This window comes from Pituophis catenifer, unplaced genomic scaffold, assembly GCF_029215685.1.
Source record: "Pituophis catenifer annectens isolate HBS135680 unplaced genomic scaffold, rPitCat1.0.hap2 SCAF_7, whole genome shotgun sequence".
Classification (NCBI taxonomy): domain Eukaryota; kingdom Metazoa; phylum Chordata; class Lepidosauria; order Squamata; family Colubridae; genus Pituophis; species Pituophis catenifer.
Genome location: NW_027256887.1, coordinates 41,644,150 through 41,668,326, shown reverse-complemented (window position 1 = coordinate 41,668,326; position 24,177 = coordinate 41,644,150). Strand labels below are relative to the sequence as shown.

The 24,177-nt window shown below is 41.4% G+C and overlaps 1 protein-coding gene across 2 annotated transcripts in view; it reads right to left on the bottom strand.

Annotated features, from left to right (window-relative positions):
• The window catches only part of MON2 (MON2 homolog, regulator of endosome-to-Golgi trafficking), an 86,253-nt gene that overhangs the window by 21,763 nt on the left and 40,313 nt on the right, over positions 1-24,177 (bottom strand). For both annotated transcript variants that reach the window (XM_070948095.1, XM_070948096.1), the window contains exons 16-24: positions 23,771-23,875; positions 22,666-22,746; positions 22,501-22,574; positions 22,217-22,307; positions 19,323-19,424; positions 16,817-16,927; positions 15,749-15,924; positions 9,854-10,016; positions 3,864-4,157 (exon numbers count right to left, since the gene is read on the bottom strand). In XM_070948095.1, coding sequence (XP_070804196.1) covers positions 3,864-4,157; positions 9,854-10,016; positions 15,749-15,924; positions 16,817-16,927; positions 19,323-19,424; positions 22,217-22,307; positions 22,501-22,574; positions 22,666-22,746; positions 23,771-23,875 — 1,197 coding nt within the window. The remainder of the gene's footprint in view (positions 1-3,863; positions 4,158-9,853; positions 10,017-15,748; positions 15,925-16,816; positions 16,928-19,322; positions 19,425-22,216; positions 22,308-22,500; positions 22,575-22,665; positions 22,747-23,770; positions 23,876-24,177) is intronic.

Here is a 24,177-nt window from a genome sequence, read left to right as displayed (position 1 = left end):
GGTCAAAAGTGCGACGACCAGTCAAAAATAACTTTTTCAGCCCTCTGAGTAGTCCATATGCACAAAAGGATACAGCAATAGAGAGGGATGAAGGAAGGAGAAGAGAGATGGAAGAAAGAAGGAGAGAGAGGGAAGGAAGAGAAGAGAGGAAGGAAGGGAAGGGAAATTAGAGTAGGAGTGAGGGTAAGAGAGGAAGGAAGAGAGGAGGAGAAGGAGAAAGGAAGAGGAAGTAGGGAGGAGAAGAAGTGGGGGGGGGGAAGAAAGTAAGAAGGAAAGAAAAGAGAGAGGTGGTAGGTTTGAGGAGAAAGATTGCTGTACAGTAAAAAAGATGAAATGGAAGAAAGGCAACCCCAAACAAATATAAAGATATTAAGATAAAGAATGAATTGTTAAACTTTAAAGAATAAAAGAGAACAAATAGGAATAAATAGCAATAATTAGAAACACACATACAAACATACAATTTATTTTCTTTGAACAGAGTATTTGGCCAGTTCACAAATTTAAACAGTGTTTAGTCATTTCCAATTAAATTTACAATTTCTATATTTCCTTTTTGCCATATTTATTCCTTATCTATTTTTTAAAAAACCAATATTACCCTTCATCCTCATCTCTAATCTTAATCAAATTCAATTTTCCCCTTCAATTCTATATTATACCCCTTCCCATTGTCATCTATTTTTATATCCATCCTCACATTGGTTAATTATGTAATATTACAGTTGTTTAATATAAATTCAACTTTTTAATATAAATCAATTAGTTATACAACTATCTTTTTTGTATATTAATCAATATGAACATGAATATTCCAATTATTTCCATCCAATTTCTTACAAATCAATTAATTATATTTACCAATAATAATAAACCAAATAATTTCCCCCATATATTCCTCCAAACCACAATTTAACCATTTCTGCTTTCAACACAATATGCAATTAATAGTATCTCAATTATTACAATTCCCTAGTTAAATAGAACTTTTTTTCTTTTGTATTTTAAATTCTTGAACTCTCCTCTTTTTCCCTAAATTTCCCATTGTTTTCCTCACCTTTTTGGTGAGGAAAAAGAAAACAAATCTGCCTGCCTAATTTTCTAACGTTGCAGCAACAGCAAAGCCAACAGCCTGCTTTACTTTCAGTTTCGTTTTTCAGCATAGCTAGGGGAAAAAAAATCAGCTCAGCACTCTTTGCAAGCAAGCAGCAGAGCCCTCCACAAAACAGCTGAGAGCAAATCAGCTGAGAGTCGGGAGGCCGATCTAATCAATGGGCTAATTAGCCTATGCTGAAGCTCCGCGGGCCAATAAAATTACAAAAAAACACTGAACGGTTTGTTAAATTGCTGGCTCGCCCACCACTATTTATTGGCAATAAATAGTGGTGCGAAGGGGCGGGGCAAGGGGCAGGGCGAGCCAGCAATTTAGCAAACGGTTCGGTCGAACCGCCTAGAGCCAGCAGAATTCCACCACTGGTGGACAGCCCTTTTCAGTTCTCTCCAGAGATATTCAATAGGATTCAAATCAGGGCTCTGGCTGAGCCACTCTAGGACATTCACAGGTTGTCCCTAGGCCACTCCTGTGTTATCTTGGCTGTGTGCTTAGGATTGTTGTCATGTTGGCAAGTGAACTTTGACCCATTCTGAGGTCCTGAGTGCTATGGAATAGGTTTTCATTGAGCATATCCCTGTACTTTGCTCCATTCAGTTTTCCCTCAATCCTGGCCAGTCTTCCAGTCTCTGCTGCTGAAAAACACCCCCAGAGCATTTTGCTGCCACCACCATGCTTCACTGTTGGGATGATGATAGGCAGGTGATAAGTGGTGCCTGGTTTCCTCCAGATATAACGTTTAGAATTGAGGCCAAAAAGTTCAGTCTTGGTTTCATCAGGCCAGAGAATCCTGTCCCTCACAGTCTGAGTCTCCTTCAGGAGCTTTTTTGAAAACTCCAAGCAGACTTTCATGTGTTTTGCACTGAGGAGAGGCTTTTATCTAGCCACTCTGCCATAAAGCCCAGAGCTGTGGAGGGCTGCAGTGATGGTTGTCCTTCTGGAATTCTGTCCCATCTCCACACAGGATCTCTGGAGCTCAGTCAGAGTGACCATCAAGTTCTTGGTCACTTCTCTTACTAAGGCCCTTCTCCCCTGATTACTCAGTTTGACTGGGTGACCAGCTCTTGGAAGAGTCCTGGTTGCACCAAACTTTTTCCATTTGAGAATTATGGAGGCCACTGTGCTCTTAGGAACCTTCAATGCAGCATAAATTTTATTGTATTGTTCTCCAGATCTGTGCCTTGAAATAATCCTGTATCTGAGCACTGCAGGCAGTTCCTTTGACCTCATGGCTTTTGCTCTGCTACAGTATGCATTGTCAGCTGTGAAGCCTTCTATAGAGAAGTATGTGCCTTTCAAATCATGTCCAATCAATTTAATTTATCACAGGTTGACTGCAATCAAGGTGTAGAAATATGTTAGCAACGATCAAGAGAAATGGGAGGCACCAGAGCTAAATTACAAGTTTTGTTGCAAAGGGTCTGATTATTTATGCCAATGTGATATTTCAATTTTTTCTTTTTAATAAATTTACAGACATTTCTAAAATTCTGTTTTCACTTTGTCAGTATGGAGTACTGAGTGTAGATTAATGAGAAAAAAATGAATTTTAACAACTGTAGAAATCAGGGTGCAGCATAACAAAATTGACAAAAATGATGGGGATCTGAATACTTTCTGAATGCACGTACCATACTTTTATGTATTTATTTATTTATTGGTTCGATTTATATGCCGTCCTTCTCTGGAGACTCAGGGCGGCTTACAATGCGTTAAGCAATAGCCTTCATACTTTTGTATATACCTACTTAGTAGGGCTTTCGCCCCCCCCCCCAAGCGGTGTTCTTTTTATACAAAGTCAGCTTATTGCCCCCACAATCCGGGTCCTCATTTTACCTACCTCAGAAGGATGGCAGGCTGAGTCAACCTTGAGCCTGGTGAGATTTGAACTTGCAGTAGTTGCAGGCACCTGGCAGCTAAGTGCTACTTAACAGCACTTTAGTCTGCTGCGCCACCAAGGCTCTTTTCTGAGTATAAGATGCATTTCCCCCCCTAAAAGAGGGTGGAAATATTGGTGCATTTTATATACACCGAATACAACCATTTTTGATCTCCCGAAGCCCCGCCCCCCGTCCCACTTTTGCAGAAAATGGGCCCGTTTTTCACAAAAATGGGATGTACTTCCCAAAAATGGTTTGGGAGGCCTGCAGAGTGCTCCTGGGGGCTGGGGAGGGCAAAAACGCAATGTGTGGGGATTTTGGGAGGCCAAAAACGGGCCCGTTTATTGAGAAAAATGGATCAGTTTTTCACAAAAATAGGTGTTTGTGCCCTCCCCAGCCCACAGGAGCACTCTGCAGGCCTCCCAAACCCCCTGCGGGCCCTGTTTTAGCAAAAACTGGGCCAATTTTTGGCCCCCCCAAATCCCCCATGCGTCGCATTTTTGCCCTCCCCAGCCTCCAGGAGCATTCTGCAGGCCTCCCAAACCCTCTGAGGTTTGGAGGCCTGCAGAGTGCTCCTGGGGGCTGGGGAGGGCAAAAAACTTTTTTTTCCTTGCTTACCTCTTCGAAATCTTGGTGCGTCTTATAGTCCGAAAAATATGGTATATGATAAATCACTACAAAACACATGTTGCAAATACAGTCAAATGTAATTTACAGGCCTGGAAAGATTGGTGACAGAAAAAAATTGGTACACGTCCAAATTTGCACTTTAAAATCTAATAAAAAGGATAATTTTGTTTTATATTTATATAAAAAAGAACTGGGATCAAGCATATTTTAAGAATAATATTATTACATATAAACATCAGTACCTTCCATATAACTGTATGCCATGTTGAATGCTGAAGTAAAGTTCCATGAGCACCAATTGTAGAGAATAGTGTCTGCCCAGCACTCTTTCTAACTGCAGGGCGGGGATCTACACAGAGTTCACCGAGCTTGGCATATAGGCAAAGCCAGAGGCAATCAAATGGTGGTGCTGGATGGAAGGGACGGTTCAATGTTATCCCGTTTTCTTCTGCTTGCTTCTGTAACACTGATTCTTCCTTGTTTAATTCCTTTTCAATAATTTCACCTCTTTGGAAGAAATAATCTGAAATATTCCACTAGAAAACAAAAATATACTGCTTTGTAAGTGACTTCTGAACACAAAGAAAAATGGCAATCCTGCATTGGAAATGTAAAAAAAAAAAAACCCCAGTGAAAATGCACAATATATACAGTATTTTATAAATTATAATCAAATTGTTTTGAACACTTAGCCATGCTTTAGCGTAGCATTATTTTTAGGCACCAGTTATGATGGATTGATTGATGCATGTAGGCATTTTGAGGAACTATTGTTAGGTATATTCCTTCTTAAATATTTATTTATTTATTTATTTTATTCGATTTCTATACCGCCCTACTCCCGAAGGACTCAGGGCGGTGCACAGCCAAACAATAAAACACATCCATACAAAATTTAAAAGTAGAATAAAATCAAATTAAATAATTTTGGCTCCGACAAATTTAAAACCCCCAACTATTTAAAACTAATTTTAAAATTGAATGTATAAAATACTAAAAGATATTTAAAAATTAAAAATCTTTTATGAAAGAGGGAGAAAATTAGGCCAGGCCCGCCTGGTGAAATAATAAGGTCCTTAAAGCCTGGCGGAAGGTGCGCAGATCCGGGATCCTCCGTATCTCTGGGGGGAGCTCGTTCCAGATAGTAGGTGCCCCCACAGAGAAGGCTCTCCCCCTGGGGGCCGCCAGTCGACATTGTTTAGTCGACGGCACCCGGAGGAGCCCCTCTCTATGGGAGCGTACCGGCCGGTGGGAGGCTATTGGTGGTAGTAGGCGGTCCCGCAAGTACCCGGGTCCTAAGCCATGGAGCACTTTAAAGGTGGTAACCAAAACCTTGAAGCGCACTGGAAGACCACCGGGAGCCAGTGCAGCTCGCGCAGGAGAGGTATTACATGGGAACGCCATGTCGCTCCCATTACCACCTGTGCGGCCGCACTCTGCGCCAGTTGGAGCCTTCGGGTGCTCCTCAAGGGGAGCCCCATGTAGAGAGCGTTGCAATAGTCCAGGCAGGAGGTGACAAGGGCATGAGTGACCATGTGTAACGAGTCCCGATCCAGAAAGGGACGCAACTGGCGAATCAGGTGAACCTGATGAAAAATCCTCCTGGTCACGGCCGTCAAGTGCTCTTCTAAAGATAGCTGTGAATCCAGGAGGACGCCCAAGTTACGTGCCCTCTCCGTGGGGGCCAATGATTCGCCCCCAATAGTCAGTGATGGCACCAACTGACTATATCGGGACGTCGGAAACCACAGCCACTCGGTCTTGGATGGGTTGAGCCTGAGCCTATTCCTCCCCATCCAGATCCGTATGGCCTCCAGGCACCGGGACATCACTTCAAGGGCATCGTTGGGGTGGTCTGGGGTGGAGATGTACAGCTGGGTGTCGTCAGCATACTGGTGGTACTTCACCCCAAAACCACGGATGATCTCGCCCAGCGGCTTCACATAAATGTTGAACAGGAGGGGCGAGAGGACCGACCCTTGCGGCACCCCACATATGAGGGGCCTCGGGGTTGACCTCTGCCCCCCTGTCAACAGACTGCGACCAGTCAGAGAGAAAGGAGGAGAACCACCACAACACAGTGCCTCCCACCCCTAACTCTTCCAGCCGGTGCAGCATGATACCATGGTCGATGGTATCAAAAGCCACTGAGAGATCTAACAGGACCAGGACAGAGGAGCATCCCCTGTCCCAAGCCCTCCAGAGATCATCTACCAACGCAACCAATGCCGTTTCCGTGCTGTACCCGGGCCTGAAGCCCGACTGGAACGGATCTAGATACGTCATTTCATCCAGGTGCTGGGGGAGCTGTTGCGCGACCACACTCTCAACAACCTTCGCAACGAAGCGAAGGTTGGAGACCGGACGATAATTTACCAACATTGCCGGGTCCAGGGAAGGCTTCTTGAGGAGAGGCCTCACCACCGCCTCTTTCAAGGCGGCGGGAAAGTCACCCTCACCCAGCGAAGCATTTCTAATTCCCTGGAACCAGCCTCGTGTCACTTCCCGGGAAGCCAGCACTAACCAGGAGGGACACGGGTCCAATAAACAAGTGGTCGCGTTCAGTCTGCCCAGAATCCTGTCCACGTCCTCAGGGGTCACAGGTTCAAACTCATCCCAGATAACATTCTCAAGACCTGCCCCTGTCTCTCCCCCTGAGACTACCCAGTCGGAGTCCAAATCTTCCCGAATCTTGAGTGATTTTGTCATATAGATACTGAACAAAATCCTCGGCTCTACCCTCCAAGGGGTCCTCCCGCGCTTCCTGATGGAGCAAGGAGTGGGTCACCCTAAAGAGGGCGGCCGGGCGGTTATCTGATGACGCAATAAGAGCAGCAAAATAGCTACATTTCGCTGCTTTTATCGCCACTAGGTAATTCCTAATGTGGGATCTTACTAGTGTCCGGTCAGATTCAGAAAGACTGGCCCTCCAACTACTCTCTAGGCGTCTTTTCCGGCGCTTCAACTCCCTCAGCTCCTCGGTAAACCAAGGAGCCAATTGAGATCGGCGCCGGGTCACAGGCCGCAAAGGCATGACCCGATCCAGAGCTCCAGCAGCCGCCCTATCCCAGGCGGCCACCAGGTCTCCAGTCGAGGCATGTGCCAGAACCTCAGGAAATGGCCCAAGCTCCATCTGGAATCTGTCAGGTTCCATCAGGCGCCTGGGGCGGAACCATCTTACCGGCTCCGCCTCCTTGTGGCGGGGTGCAGCGGTTTGAAAGTCGAGACGGAGAGAGTGATCTGACCATGACAAGGGTTCAGTGACTATATCCCCTATCTCAAGATCCCTCAACCACTGTCCAGAGACAAAAACCAGATCCAGCGTGTTTCCCCCGTGTGGGTAGGGCTATGAATTAACTGGGTCAGGTCCATAGCTGTCATGGAAGCCATGAACTCCCGAGCCATCTCAGACATCTCACCCACGGACGGCAGGTTGAAATCCCCCATGACCATAAGCCTAGGGGTATCAACCGCCACCGTGGCGATGACGTTGAGTAGCTCGGGCAGGGCTGTTGCCACATGGCAGGGAGCCAGGTAAGTGATCAGCAAACCCATCTAAACCCCATGACCCCATTTCACAAAAAGGGATTCACAGCCGGCCGTCTGAGGAACAGTGGCCTCCCTCTGTCTCAGACCTTCTTTAATGATAACCGCTACCCACCTGCCCCTCCCCTGTGACCTCGGCTGATGGAATGCTTGGAAATCTGGCGGGCACATTTCAACGAGGGGAACCCCCCCTCCTGGCCCAACCAGGTCTCCGTAACAGGTCCGCACCCCCCTCCTGAACAAGATCACAAATGAGGGGGGCTTTATTTACTACGGACCTGGCATTGCACAGCATCAGCCGAAGGCCTGGGTCCTGAGAGTCAATGCAACCTGAGGAGTGAGTAGAACCTTGGGGGCTGGAGCACGCCACCGCTCGTAGACAGCGAGTGCGCACTCCCCTAACACGATATGGCCCCCTGCTCCCGCCATATCTACCCCTCCCACCTACAGTACTGATGTTCAAAAAACCATCCGGACAAGCTCTAACCCCCCCCCCTCGATCCCGGGTCCCCCACCCCCCACGCCGCGCTTCACTTCCAGACCCGACCCTCCCCCTTGTGGGTTATCCCCCATACCCACAGCCCGAATTCCAATCTGACCCTCCCCCTCCCTGGGACCCCTTAAAAATTTGACTAAAAATTTCGATAGAAAACCCCTCAATCCCCTAGTTTTCACATGCCACCTCTCTGGGTCCCAAAACCCGTCCTTGAGGTGGGCCCTCAATAGTGAGGAGGGCCACATCTGCGAGAAGGGGGAATCTCGCAGCGCAAGAAGATCCGCAGTCGTATACATCTCCAAAATGCAGCAATGGAGGCTCGAAGCTCAGACAGGGGACTTCACAAAAGATGTAACACAGCCATTTGTTTCACCGATGTGCTGTTGGTATCTCTACTGTCCTCCCACAACAGCAAAAACATGATTATTTATTTATTTATTTATTTATTTATTTATTTTTATTTTTATTTTTATTTTTATTTTTATTTTTATTTTTATTTTTATTTTTATTTTTATTTTTATTTTTATACCGCCCTTCTCCCGCAGGACTCAGGGCGGTGCACAGCCAAAATAAAACATAGTATACAAAATTTAAAAACAATTTAAAAACAATTAAATAATTTTGGCCGAAATAATTTAAAACAACCCAGATTAAAACCGAATCAATTAAAACTGAGAGGATGGGATCAAGCCAGCCCGGCTAGATGGAATAAGTGTGTTTTCAGGGCCCGACGAAAAGTCCGGAGGTCTGATATCGTGCATATCTCAGGGGGTAGGTCATTCCAGAGGGCTGGTGCCGCCACAGAGAAGGCTCTGCCCCTGGGGGTCGCCAGCCGGCACTGTTTGGCCGACGGCACCCTGAGGAGGCCCTCTCTGTGCGAGCGAACCGGCCGGTGGGAGGCTATTGGCGGCAGAAGGCGGTCTCGCAAATACCCCGGCCCTAAGCCATGGAGTGCTTTAAAGGTGATCACCAACACCTTGAAGCGCACCCGGAAGACCACAGGAAGCCAGTGCAGCTCGCGCAGGAGAGGTGTCACGTGGGAGCGCCCCGTCGCTCCCATAATCTCCCGCGCGGCCGCATTCTGGATCAACTGCAGCCTCCGGGTGCACCCCAAGGGGAGCCCCATGTAGAGAGCATTGCAGTAGTCCAGGCGGGAAGTGACGAGTGCTTGAGTGACCGTGCGTAGGGAGTCCCGATCCAGAAAGGGACGCAACTGCCGTATCAGGCAGACCTGATAAAAAGCCCCCCTGGCCATGGACGTCATATGCTCTTCTAAAGACAGCCATGCATCCAGGAGGACGCCTAAGTTGCGAGCCCTTTCCGTGGGGGCCAATGATTCGCCCCCAATAGCCAGCGATGGTACCAGCTGGCTATATCGGGACGCCGGAAGCCACAGCCACTCGGTCTTGGAAGGGTTGAGTCGGAGCCTGTTTCTCCCCATCCAGGCCCGCACGGTCTCCAGGCACTGGGACATCACTTCAAGGGCATCGTTGGGGTGGCCTGGGGTGGAGATGTACAGCTGAGTGTCGTCAGCGTACTGATGGAACTCCACCCCAAAGCCACGGATGATCTTACCCAGCGGCTTCACATAAATGTTGAACAGAAGGGGCGAGAGGACCGACCCTTGTGGCACCCCACAAGCAAGGTGCCTCGGGGTCGACCGCTGCCCCCCTTAGTTTGAATACTTAAAAATATTATAGAACACTTTAGCATTTCCCTTTTTTATGAAAACCAGTGAGATGAAAAAGCAGATTTTAGCCAAATTCCCACAGAAATGGAATTTCATCAAAAACATTTTGGTTTAGAGGTGAATTATTTTCTTTAAAAAAAACGATCACTGAAGTATTTATATGTATGCTTTAAATGGACTAGCTCCAATTTTAAGCAGGTTGCTGATTTTACACAAAATATGTCCTATTTTGTATAGTAAAAAATAACACTTAAAATGGCAATTATGTCTGCTATTTTATACAGAACACCATATTTTATATATCATAATATATTTTAAGGTTAGTGAGTTTTATTTCAATATTTATTGTTAATATTTATTTGCCAAACACTTTTACTACGTCATATTTATTTAGAAGCAATCTCTAACATGATTTAATTTGAAAGCAGAATATAAATTTAAACCTTCACATAAAAATCTACATATTTAGGGAGTAAGAATAACAATAAATTAAGCCTCACCAAAAGACCAATTGAAGTTAAACTGATGTTTAGTTCTTGGTTGTGAAGACCAAAACTTCCAGCGACATCTACTACAATCTGTAGGCAAGTACATGGCATTGTTGGCAAAAAGTCAGTCACAACCAACTGGAGACACTGGAATGCAGTCCGGATTAGAGACTCTCTATTAACAAAATCAATAATTATTTATAAATAAGAATTATGATACAAGTGGTCCTCAACTTATGATCAGTTGTTTAATGACTGTTTGAAGTTACAATGGATTTAAAGAAAGCTATCTGCGACCTATCCTTGAAGTTACAACTCCTGATTCTCCATGGTCACATGATCATATTTCTTTCTTTCTTTCTTTATTTATTTAAACTTATAAAGGTTGAAAGAAGTGCATGGGTTTGCATTATAATAAATTTTGGCTGAAACTGTTGTTCTTCCCTAGGTTTCAGCCATATTTTTATGGAGAATAACTATAAATCAACATGGATTAAGATTATTTCATTAAAACTCCAAAATCTTGGCCTCTCCAAGGAGGAGTTCCTAATGATGGATTGTGAATGTGTATTTAATGCATCTAAAGATAGTATTAAAGATCAGGTGCTGTCTGCTTTACTCAAGAATGTATTCTTGAGCAGATAGGCCTCCCTTCATAAACCAGTAAGATATGTATCTCCCAACTGTTCCTAAATTTTGGAGGATCTGATGTTCTGCACATAGCAGTTCTGGAGGGCTGATACAAAAAAGTTCCATATGAGTTGAGACTGTGCCCCTGTGGACAAGGGGGTCATTGAAACCACATCCTGCTGTATTGCACCCTCTATAAAGATCTCATCTTCAAGGACTTATCTTAATGTCTTACTTGACACAAAATATCCCAGTAATTCTGATTCTTTTTATGCACACGTCAACCCTGAAGTGAGCTGGCTGAGGCCATCTTGGAGGCTTCAGGGTTGTCATAAGAAAGAAGAAGGGATAGGGAGGGGGGAAATAGATAGCTGGGGTTTTATAGTCAGAACAAAAAGTTTTCCTGTGGGAACCAAGGACATTCCAACAGGTGGCTGAGGAGAAGAGGAGTGGAGTAACCATGGCCAGCACCTCAATTGGACAAGGTGACTGATGATTTGGGGAAAGAGGGGAACTTTTACTTTTTTAATTAAGTGAAACCCATGGGAACCTTCAGAGTTGCTATTCGCCAGTTGTATCAATATGATGTATTCAGTAAATATTTATATTTATAGCTGGGTCCAAATGCAGTGGGCCCCTGCGGAGGTGCCACCGCAGACCCCTGCACCTTCTCTGCCACCAACCTCCCACTGCACTGCCAGCGATCAAAGCCACCTTTGATAGGGACCCGGATAAGCTCGCTTTTTTCCTGAACCAAGTGTGGGCTCACATTGACAACCATGGCCATAGCTACCCCACCAACCAAGCCATGGTCCAAACTGTATCTTAAACCTATAGGGGGAAGTGGCTGAATGGGTGACCCAGCTCCATGATGAAGATGGGAAACATTGACACCTTCCTGCAGGAGCTGAGGGCTAGATTCAAAGATGAGTCCCAAGCCCAGCAAGCTGTAGCGGAGATACACAAAATCAAGAAGAAGGGTTGCCCTGCCAAAGAGTATGTCAGGGAATTCAAAAGAATTGCTAGGAAGCTGGGGCACTGGCCAGAACAGCTCCTGGTCTAGTTCTTTAAAGAAGGCTTAGACTCAGAACTACTTCACACGTGAATCTGTCAAGGGGTCCCTGATCGCATCCACGAGTGGTATCGAATGGCAGTGGCCATGGACCTCAAACTCAACTGGCACAAGAAACGTGGTTCCACAGGAAAAAAGCCAAAGAGCCAACCTGAGAGGCGCCAACTTGGTCGGTACCAACCCACCGCCAGGCCAAAGAGCAGCTGAGGGGGACTTCAGGGCAGCCCATCAAATGCTTCTGCTGCAGCCAGCAAGGCCACTGGGCAGCTGAATCCCTGGCCCTGATTCCTCATCAAAAAGGGAAAATCCCGGAGCTGACAAAACCTAGGAAGTCACCCCAGAAAGTGGAAAATTCGCCAGCCAGGCCATTGAGGTCTCCCCTCCGACAAGCAGGGAAGAGGGAACACCAGCCCTGCAACCTCGGCTGCCCACACCCTATGACAGTGATGACGAGGATGACCTGATGGTAAGTGAAGCCATCCGCCCATTCGCCATCCAGTAGAGACTAGTTCCAAAAACTGGGGCACAGAGAGAGATGGAAGCCACCATAGACACGGGCTGCACCTGTTGCCTTAGCAGCCTGCCCATGGTCCTAAAATTGGGGATCAGAATGAAAACAATGACTCGGCCTATACAGTTCGAGCAGGTCAATGGATTGCTGATAGGGGGAGCCCCTACAACACTCCTCACTGAACCAACAATGCTAGAGACAGGCCGGCACTGGGAGCTCATCCGTTTCATAGTGATGCTAAAGATGACCGAAGCAGTGATTCTAGGACTAGTGTGGCTGGACAAATGGGTCCTTACCAGCTGCTGGGAAGGGGTGACCGAAAGCTTAGACTGGGGATAAGCCCTCTTCCTCCCCACAAAGCGGCCGTGGGAAGAGCTGTCCAATGGCCGAAAGACACTAAGCGAGATGAGAGGGGCAAAATCATGTCCGAACGGCTCCCAGGGATGCCAAAAATCCCCCGAGAGTACCAAGATCTAGCAGGCATGTTCAGTGAAGAGGAATGCAATGCCCTACCCACCCCCCACCCCGCTCCACCAACTGCGCGATAGAATTCGTGCCTGGGGAGAAACTACCCAAGCCGAAAATGTACTCCATGACCCCAGTTCCTAAAGAAATGAAGGAACTGAGGGAGTACATTGACACAAACCTAGCTAGAGGGTTCATACAACTAACAAGGTCGAGTGTGGCCACCCCAGTCCTCTTCAAAGAAAAAAAACCACAGGCCTATGAGGCTATGCGTGGATTTTAGAGGAATTAGCACAGTTTGTGTGGAAAATATGTACAGTATCCACTCCCCCTCATGGAAGACCTGCTAGCCCACTTGGCAAAGGGAAAAGTATTTACCAAATTAGACTTCCGAGAGACATACTACCAAGACGTACTATGCCATGCTTCCCCCCCTCAACCTGTGACACAAGCCACCACCAGAAGACAAGTGCAACAACAAAGAACCGGAGGTGGTGGAGGTTTAACTCAAAAATTAAAAACCAAATTGCCAGCTGGACCATGGTACAGGGATAACTTAGGGGTGCTGACCCTTAGGGACAGACTAGCCTGGAAGGGCTCCAAGCTATATGTCCCCAGCAGTTTGCACCTCCATATACTCCAAAAGAGCCACGACTCCAAGCAAGCAGGACATTTTGGTTTGCTGAAGACCTTGTACCTGGCCAGGAGACAATTTTGGTGGCCAAAAATGAAAGGAGACTATGTCAAAAGTTGTGCAACCTGTGCGCTGATGAAGAAAAGACCAGGGAAGCCCCCAGGGTTGCTCCAACAAGTGGCAGACCGTTGGGAAGAAATCGCCATGGACTGTATACCCTGTTTTCCCCAAAGTAAGACATCTCCTGATAATAAGCCCAATCGGGCTTTTGAGCGGATGGTAATAAGGCCAAGTGCTTATTTCAGAGTTCAAAAAAATATAAGACAGGGTCTTATTTTCGGGAAAACACAGTAGTAGAGCTCCCTGAGAGTGATGGCAACATGGTCATTTGGACCATGATAGACCTGTTCTCAAAACAAGCCCATTTCATAGCCTGCTTTAGTTTCCCATCAGCCCACAAGCTGGCCAAACTGTTCATAAAAGTTATCCATAGGCTACATGGTGTTCCTCGTAGAATCATCTTTGACAGGGGGGTCCAATTTACAGCTAAGTTATGGAGGGAATTTATACAATCCATTAGGTCCTCACAGGGACTTAGTTCAGCCTTTCATTCGAGTACTAACAGGGCCGTGGAATGGACTAACGGCATGGTTAACAATATTTAAGATGCTACAATTGGGCAGAATTACTGCCTTTTGTCGAAGTGGCATACAATAATGTGGTGCATAGTAGCATCGGCTTACACCCTTTCCAGATCACCAGTGTCATGGAATTTGTCCCCATGCCTGAGCTCCTGAGGGAGCCGCTCTCCTCCATGTCTTTAACTGAATGGATGGAGCCCATGAAAAAAGCCTGGGAAAATACAAAGCAAAACCTTCAAGAAGCGGCAAAGACTCATAAAGTGCAAGCCGATAAACATTGAGCCCCTCAGAAGCCTTTCCAGATAGGGAGGAAAGTTTACCTCTCAACAAAATACTTGAGGCTAAAACTCCCCTGCAAGAAGCTAGGACCAAAGTTCATAGGGCCCTTTCCATAGTGAAAGTGAGTAACCCAGTTACAGTACAGCTGAAACTCCTCTGCCTACTAGGAAAAGTGCATCCGGTCTTTCATAGCAGCTTGCTAAAACCGGTGGTAGACTCCCAGCTAAAGCCAGTAGACCAGGCAGCCCCAAAACCAATCTTAATGCAAGGGAAAATGCATTACAAAATAAAGAGAATTCTAGATTCCAGATCGTACAAAGGGAGATTGCAAAACCTAGTACAATGAAAGAGGTACCTGCTCTCCGAAGCTACATGGATAAAGAGCTGGGATGTAAAGGCAAACAGGCTGATCAAACAGTTCCAAGAAAAATACCCTCAAAAGCCAAAGGGACCTCTGGGGGGAGGAAGAGGTGATTAATTTGAGCACTGATTAACCTCTCTGGGTTTTTTTTTCTTTTTCAGGAGCTTGTCAGTTAAAGAGGGGCTGACTGTTAACCCTGAAGTGAGCCTGGCTGAGGCCATATTGGAGGCTTCAGGATTGCCACAAGGACGAAGAAGAGATAGGGAGGGGGGAAATAGATAGCTGGGGTTTTATAGTCAAAACAAAAAGTTTTCCTGTTGGAACAAAGAACATTCCAACACATGGCTGGGGAGAGGAGTGGAGTAACCAAGCAACTGTCCACCTCGATTGGACAATGTGATTGATGGGGGAGGGGAGGGCTGCTGGAGCGTGTTTGCAGTAGCGCCTCTTGGTTTTATTTTATTTTATCAATTTTTAGTATTCCCATTGGATCCTTTTTTATTTAACTAATATTTTTGGGAGGAGATAACAGCATAGACTATAACACAGACAAAAGTTTTGTTTCTGCCGGGGACTAATAAGGCATGAAAAAAAGAAAGAAAATGCTATGGCACTAGCCTGGGATCTCTCCCACCAGTGAAAACTGCAAAACAACCAAGAATTGAGGAGCACTTTGCTGACAAGAGATCTGTAAGTAAAACTAACCCCCACTCCATTTCCAACAATCCTGAGAGGTTAGAGCGGGACTTGCAAAGAGATTTGACAATATGAATGATGACTTGGGGAAAGGGGGGAACTTTTAATTTTTTAATTAGGTGAAAACCATGGAAACCTTCAGAGTCGGTTTTCACCAGTTGTGCCAATATGATGTATCCAATAAATCATTCCTTGAGGAATCTACCTGTCTCTGAGTTCTGCTTTCTTTGGGTGCATTACTGGGAACACTGACAGCACAGCTACTATTGGATCAGTATAATGTAGTTTCTTTGAACTTAGTTAGGTTTTGCTATAATGTCTGTAAAATTAGACAGACATTGTTACCCATTAATAATTTTATAATTATTAATAATTTCACCATCAATTATTAATAAGTTCACCCTCAATTGTAATATATTACTATGTCCTGTCCTATAGGGCTAAGGTTAAAGCCTAGGGATTGTACTTTATTGTATTGGGCTGTGTTGGTTGAAATGTCAGCCTCCAATTTTACCATCTTTGGTTTAACTATTGGTGGTACCCTACTAGAAGTGTGGCAGATAAGATAATCAGCCATGTATGTATTTTAAATAAAATAAATAAATAAAATACACTTACCCTTGATCACTTCTAATTGCTCCCATAACTCCAAGCACCAAGGGCCATCCAGGCCCTAGACTGTCCCCTTGGCTTTGCAAAATCTGTAAAACGCATTCCAATTGCTTGAGTCTAATATCAGGGTGACTGATATTTGACAGCTCTTTCAGTGGGTTTAGTAACAACAGCTGAAGCCTCTGAAAAAAAAGAAATGAAAATATTATTCATTCAAAAAAAGTAAAAAATAACTAGAAATGGTAAGATAGTTACTGTCATCAATTGCAAACATCTTCTGTAAAATAACATGAAATTAGAAACAACATAAAATAATGTTTCATCTGTCTCATGAGTGATCAAAACAAAATTCTCTACCATCATAATTTTGTGATTAACCTCCTGTCCATAGTGCCATGCTTGGAAACACTAGTAGAGAAGTGACTATACCACTTCTAAGTGTAGGAAAGATGTTTTCCTCTGGGATTGAAAACAAACAAGTGGAGAAAAGTTACTTACCATACTAATGACTAGACTGGTCTACACCCAACCTTGTTCACTATTCTATAACTGTCAGTTTTATTTAAGGAGACTTTATCATATAAATAGCAATGGGCAGACTTCATACCTCTAAATTATGGAGACTATAATTGTAGCTTTAAGACATTTTTAAACTCCCTTCTTATAATATTAACATGTAGGGCCACATCTTCTAACATCTGGTAATATCTGATAACAATATAATCACTAGTAAATTGATGTCATGATATAAATTGTATATGCCATAACTTGTTCATTATGCATTTTTATTCTATCTGGGCTGCAATATTCTGTCAACTAAATGGGGTTTTCTTTGGAAAAGACTTTTACAGGGCTATTTATCAGTGCACCATTATTCAGTCTAATAAACAGATAATGTCCTAGGAAACCCATTGATTAGCAGAACAACGTTATAATAAAAAAACATGGCATTGAAATTCTAGTTCTACTCTATTTATAACTAAATTTGAATGCAATTGTAGAAAACAATTTATACTTCTTACTCAACATCATTATCAATTAAGCTACTAATTATTTTCTAGCATGCTAATTTACCTGGTTCTGAGAGAGCGAAGGGTCATGGTTAAATGTCAATCCAGCTTTGATGAGAGAAGTTAAAGCTTCTGCTCCCCATTCCCTCATCCTTGAGTTTGGATGTTGGCAGACCTACAGTCAGAATGCACATTAATAAATATTCAGCACTCTATATTGCTTTTCAGTCTATAAAATTATTGAAAGAGTACTAATGTCTATCTTGATAATTATAAACCACTCTGTTTATACATAAGCATAGCAGTTGTTGCATTATTAGCAAGCAAAATGCTTCGTAATTCTTATTTTCAAAAACTAAATTAAGTACATTAAATTAAGAGCATATTTATCAGTGGAGTAATAATATCTTTACATGTTTCATCTTTACCTATATTCTCTACCCAATTCTGATGATTTGCATGGTTGTAGTGTTGTGTCATCCTATCTTATAAAATGCTCATTCTGCTTATATTAAAATTCATCTCTTTGAAATCTCAGTTTGGTTTTATATATTATTTTCCAACATCACAATGTGATAATTCTACATTAGAAAAAGATCAGCTAGTAAGTAAGACATACTTGCAAGGCATGCTTACCTTCTGAATTAAAAAAATTAGGAAGCAATAAAGGAAAAGGGGAAAAAATGAAAAATATGAATCTAAGGCAATTCAAGCAATAAATATTAGAATAACAAAACTAAGCTTTATATTATTCTAGATCTGATGCATAACATTTCCAGAAGTAATATAATGACTGAAATGTCAGCCCTATATGGGAAGATCTGAATTGCAATATTGTTTCAGTCATGTTGCAATGAATTGTCATAGCTGCCATGTCTAGCCTATTTCCCAGATTTGTTCAAAAATGAAACTGGGGAAGATAATATAATTTATTATCAGCATATAAATACTAAATAACAATACAAAATATTGGTGTAGCATTGTAGTTTAAAATATGGAACTGACCTATTTTTCAAACTGAATTCTACTACTCCCCCACTTCCTGAGCTTGCCAGCCTAGAAGTAAATCATTTTAATGATATATCAATGCAAAAAATATAATTTTTCTTTTAATTTTATGAAGAGAAAAATGCATAGTAAAAATGAAAAAAAATCTGACAATGAGGTGTGAAACATATATATTTCAATGTTATTACTGCTATTTTATCTCATAATTGGCAATGTTGGCTTGAACTGAAATTTAGCAACATTGAAGGGCTGGATTTCCATGTCTGCTAAGCAGAATCACTGCAATTCTGATCAATATGAGTTTGTAAATTTTCAAGCATTAATATCGAATATTATACTTTCAGCACCCCAAATCTTGGTAATATTTCTCATATAGAACTTTTTTGTCTCTGTAAATCCTTTGAAAGATATGTATTACAACAAGCAGAAAGAACTACAAAGTAGCACTCTTTGTATCAATTAAGGAGCTGTACATTTTTCCAGGGCAACATAGGTGCTTTTGGAATCTGGTTTGGGTTGTATCTGCAGGGATATGTATGGTCATGCATAAGCACTTCTCTTTGGTAAGAAAAAAAGCACATCTGTTTTGAAATATTAGTATTCCTTAAGCATATTTATTAAAAACATAAATTTCTAATATAAAATTTATAAATTCATATAAAGCAAAACAATTCAGCTTTAGCAATTTTCTGAGATAAGAAGCATAATCAGCACATGTACACAAAATACCCTTTTGTAGGTAGCTAAAACATTACATTGTATACAATCCAAGAATATCTATTCTGCTTTTCAGTTAAGGCAGAATTATAATTTTAATTTGCAATATAGTAGTATTTTGGGCAGCATTATCCTGATTTAAATTATGCACAATAATAACAGCCCCCCTGACAATCATGTTACTTTTTACCATATAGTTGTGAAATTTCTGGCATATTAAGTGTTTTATCTGGAAAGGATTTGGGATTTTCAATAAAGGCACCTATTAACAAGCTATTTAATACACCAATATTAAAAAAAACCCCACCTGGTTAGTATTTGGATGTGAGATGTCAAAAAAACCCCAGGTTTTTAAACTAGATTAGGATGTTAGAAAAAAACCCATTTTGTTTTGTTCCTTATTTTAAAGAAGAAAAAAATTTTATTGTTCCATACTGCTACCAATAAAACTACATTGGATACATCAATTGTTTTATCTGCTAGTACACAACTGTATGGTTTATTTATTTACAAGTTATGATTATATGAGAAAAGGTGCATTCTCTGAAACAATTATGGTGCTCATGTGGGAAAAATGTGACTTTCTTCTCATCGGATACTTTCCCAATCCACACAGGTACAGAATTCACGTTAAGCAGGGAATTGGAGGATTCAATAGTCTAATTATCCCTTCTAATTCCATGACTCTAGAGTTAATAAGGAACAAAACAGAATAGAAACAGGAAAGCAACTAATATTAAACATTGCTTCTTATTCTTATGTCTTTAAGTCTTAATTAAAGGGAGAAGAATACTAAAATTTTTCAAACATAAACACTGATACAAGATTGTAAAATGATTCATTACCTCTAAAAGATGACCAGTCAGTGGTCTCCACAGAATTTCAATCCTATGCATGTTAACCAGTCCTGTTTCTAACAATTTAGCAACAGCAAACAATGATGGTTCCTAAATGCAAATGGTATTTAAAATGATTTCATTCACCAGCTCAAACATTAAGTTACTGTACTGAAGAACAGTGATGTAGTGTTCTCTTTAAGGGTTGTTGATATAGCAGTTTAATTTTTAGTTGTGAATTATAATCCTTTACCCAATATGATAAAATTCATACTGTGTACCAACTGTCCATATGAAGTTCAAATATATATTTGTTAGAGTACAGAGTACTGGATCTGTTTCACACAAACTTTTAAAGTACCAACTATACACACATGGGAGATCAATTCATTTGCTTTTTAGTTTGATAAATCTCCTCATGATGACGAGATTGAAGTATTCTTATTAAATGACCAATACCCATACAATTCAAAGGCAGTATAAATTTTTTTATTTATACCCCTAGCTTACAGAATCCATTTGGTGCCTTCAATGAAATGTTAACTTTATAGGGTTTCTTCTTTTTATATATGTATGTACTATATATATTTACCGTATTTTTCAGAATATAAGACACACCTTTTTCCACCCTAAAAGTGGGTGAAAATTTAGGTGCATCTTATAGACTGAATACTCCTGAACCCTCTGCATGTTGTGTTTTTACCCTTCCCGGCCCCCAGAAGGACTCTGCAGGCCCAAAATGTATTAGCTTTTGGCAAAAACGGGCCCGTTTTTGGCAAAAACAGGCCGTGCAGAGCACTGCAGAATGCTTCTGGGGACCTGGGAAGGCAAAAATCCGATGCATGGAGGCTAAAAACTATTTTTTTCTTGTTTTCCTCCTGTAAATTTAGGTGCATCTTATAGTCCGGTGCGTCTTATAGTCCGAAAAATACGGTACTTATGCATGCATTAATGGTGTGCTGCATTTTAAAATTCTGTGACTTGGTGTTGGACCATTAGCATATAACCATACATACATACATACATACATACATACATACATACATACATATATATTTTTGGAATTCACTGATCAGAACTTAGTTTAATAAATTAAGTTTTGCACAAAGCTTTCCCTGTGGTCTTTATTTTTTCCTTTTCTGCCACAAAGACAGTAGTTACAAATTGTGTAACAAGCTAGGGTTATAAATCAATTTCAAGCTTTAATTTAAGATATTAACTTTTCCCATCCTGTTTACAATTGCTTCTATATTTGAACTAAATGCATAATTATGAACAATTGTACTTAATTAAGGAATACCAAGAAAGGAGCTATAGGGGCAAAAGACTAAAATGAGTATGTAAATTCATTAATATGTAATGTTATATAAAATCTGTTTTATTGCTGATGCATGCTGAATAATTGAGAAAGCCAAAGAATACCAAGAAAAGTCACTATATGCTTCATAGAAAAGCCACTGATCTTATTGATCATGTCAAGCTGTGAAATGTGCTTAGAAAAATGGGAATCCCAGAAAACTGTTTTGTCATCATGCAAAACCTATATACAAATCAAGCCATAGTACAAACTGAACAGGAACATGGTGAAATTGACTGTCTTCAGGTTGGCAAACTACTCAGACAAGGTTATATATTTTCCACTTTTATATTTAAACCATTTGCTGAAATATATATTAAGGGAAGATACATTTGAAGAAATAGAGTGTGCTCTAAAAACTGGAGAAGAAATATCTATAGTTGTGGGTTTTATCTACAAAGGAGTTACATCTCCTTTGCAATGGTTTTTTTCTGCCATGGCACTTTCTCTGGAACACCATTTCTTCCCTGCAATGGGATCTAATATTTTCATTCCATCCTTCCAGAAATCCTGCAAAATTTGACAGTGTCAACAAGCCTGCAGACTCAAGGGAATAGTGGCTCCATATCTCCACATCTAGTGTTCTTCCTTAGCCTTTTTAATGTTTTTAATGGCATTCTATTTTACCATTACTATTTTACGGTTTTATTGTATGCCGCCCAAAGTCACATTCCGTGAGATGAGAGGCCATATAAATAATATTTATGAATATATAATACATAAATATAACCTGTACTATGCTGATGGCACTACTCTGATAGCCAAAAATGCATAGGATCAACAAGCTGCGAAAAAAAGTGAAAGAACACAAGTGAAAAAATGGGACTAGAATTAAATATAAGATCATCAAACTCATGACAACATGTACAACAAGAGCCTAAAACTGACAATGAAGATACTGAAGTGGTAAACAGCTTCAGCCTTTTGGGATCCTCCATAAAAAACAGTCAAGATAATACATAATGGACTAGCACTTAGTAAAGCAGTCATGAAGACCTTGAAAAAATGTTCTGTTATATACCTACACTTACAAAGATTAGAATAGTGCAAGCCATGGTATTCCATGTGATGCTGTATGGAAACAAAAGTTTGACTTTGAAGCAGCAGAACAGAAAAAGTACTGATGCTTTTGAACTTCAGTGTTGATGAAGATTCATGAGAATACCATGGCCAACTAAGAAAACAATGTATAATCACATAAATCACCTCAAAGTTTTTCTTCAGACCAGCTGGCCAGCGAGCATACGCATGCCGGAACCCAGAAGAGAGCAGCTGGCTGGTGCGCATGCGTGCCGGATCAGCTGGCCGGCACGCATGTGCGTGATAGAACCTGGAAGAGCAGCTGATGTGGCGTGCATGACCACAGAGAGAGCTCTGCGTGCCACCTGTGGGGCGTGTGCCATATGTTCGCCATCACGGGGCTATAAGGACCATATGGGATAATTGATATAAACCATGTTTATATAATTCATGTTCATGTAATTCATATGTAAACTTAACTGAATTAATCTGGTTGATTTAAATAAGAAACTTAAACATATTGTACCTTATTATTTCCATAGGCCATATCCATGGCTTCCAGAGACAATGAACAAAGTGCATTTATTAAATGATGTAATGAAACATCATCCAGATATCTGTGGGGAAGGAACGGAGGAGAGAAATCAAGTATTAAAACTATTTCAAAATGAATAAGAAAAAAGAACCCCTGTTCTGCTGTTTGCAACAAATAAAAGTGGTTAAAATGATAAAAAGAGGTATAATAGACAGTTAGAGACAGAGTTTTAGAACTGTGTATTTAAAAATTTGTTTGCAAAGACATTTTCTTACTGTGAACTTTCAAAAAGTCTGGAAAGAATGTTGGAGATAACTGGCAAATCAGTCATAACAGCTGTAGTTAGAACCTAAAAGAAATAATTGCAAAATTTGGTAAATGTATAGTAAAACCATATGATATGATCACAGTTCTATTCAATAAAGTAATATGTATCTTACTGTGCTAGGTCCTTCTACAGCTCTTCCAGGCTTTAAAGCACCTCCAATGCCTGGTTTCAAACCAAGAATCCATACAAGATGCTAAAATAAAAAATAAAATAAAATTTGAAATACCTTTGTAAAATATTTACCATATTTTTCGGACTATAAGACACACTTTTTTGCCTCCCAAAAGGGGGTGAAAATGTCTCTGTGTCTTATAGACCGAATATTCCCAAAGCCTCGCCACCCGCCGGCTGGGTTTTTTTTTTTTTTGCCTCTGACACCCCATTTTCGGGCCTTTTTCTTCGGCCTTTTTCAGGGCTTTTTTTGGCCCATTTTTGGGGCTTTTTTCAGCCCATTTTGGGGCTTTTTTCAGCCCACTTTTTAGGCTTTTTCTTGCCTGTTTTTGAGGCTTTTTGGGGCCATTTTGAAGCTTTTTTGGGCCCATTTTCTAGGCTCTTTTTGGCCAATTTTTTTTTGAAAAAAAAATTTTTTTTCTAAAAAAAATTAGGCCCAGAAAGCCTCAAAAATGGGCCCCAAAAAGCCTCGAAAACGGGCCGGAAAAGCCTCAAAAATGGGCTGAAAAAGTCTCAAAAACTGGCCGGAAAAAGCCATGAAAATGGGCCAAAAAAAGCCTTGAAAACAAGCTGAACAAAGCCTCGAAAATGGGTAAAAAAGTCTAGAAAACGGGCCGAAAAAAGCCTCGAAAATGAACTGAAGAAAGCCTTGAAAATGGGCTGGAAAAAGGCTGGAAAAGGCCCGAAAATGGGGCGTGTGGAGGCAAAAAACTTTTTTTTGTTGATTTTCTCTTCCAAATTTAGGTGTCAGATGTGTCTTATAGTCTGAAAAATATGGTACTTTAAGAACGTAAGTATGTTCTTCTGTGACAAAGTATGTAAAGTTCTTATCACAATTTAAAAACTAGAGCATGTATGTTCTAATCATATTTGTGGTTTCATGCATGTTGGGATGATCATATTTGGATACCCAAAGTCAAGGTGAGTTGTCGTATAACAATAGCAGTCTGACAAATTGAATAGATCTCATTTTTAGCATAGGAGAAATTTCATTGCTGAACCACTGAAAATGATACATTCATTTTTATGAAAAATTTACAATTCACCTGAAGTGTAGCTAAGACAAGTTGCCATGATGTACCAAGGACAGTTCCATGACAATGAGCCAAGCTAAGTAATGTCCTCATGCACTGTATATTCTTAGATGTAAGCTAAAAGAAAATTTTTAAACAGTTAGCATTTTATAGATGTAAGTTAAAAGTGTTTTATAAGTGAAAAACTGTTTCAACAATATTAATAAAAAATATAATCATTCCAAAAATACCCACTACAACAATTTATTCTTAGATTTTTCTATAACTGAGGCTTGTGGGTAAGGGATATAATCTTTAAATCATTATGGCAGAGGGAAGCCTTTTAATTTGATCAAATATTCAAATATTTTACTTTACAAACAAATATTAGTACAAGCTGGTACAAATAAAACCGAAGCAGAAAAGGGAGAACCCAAAAT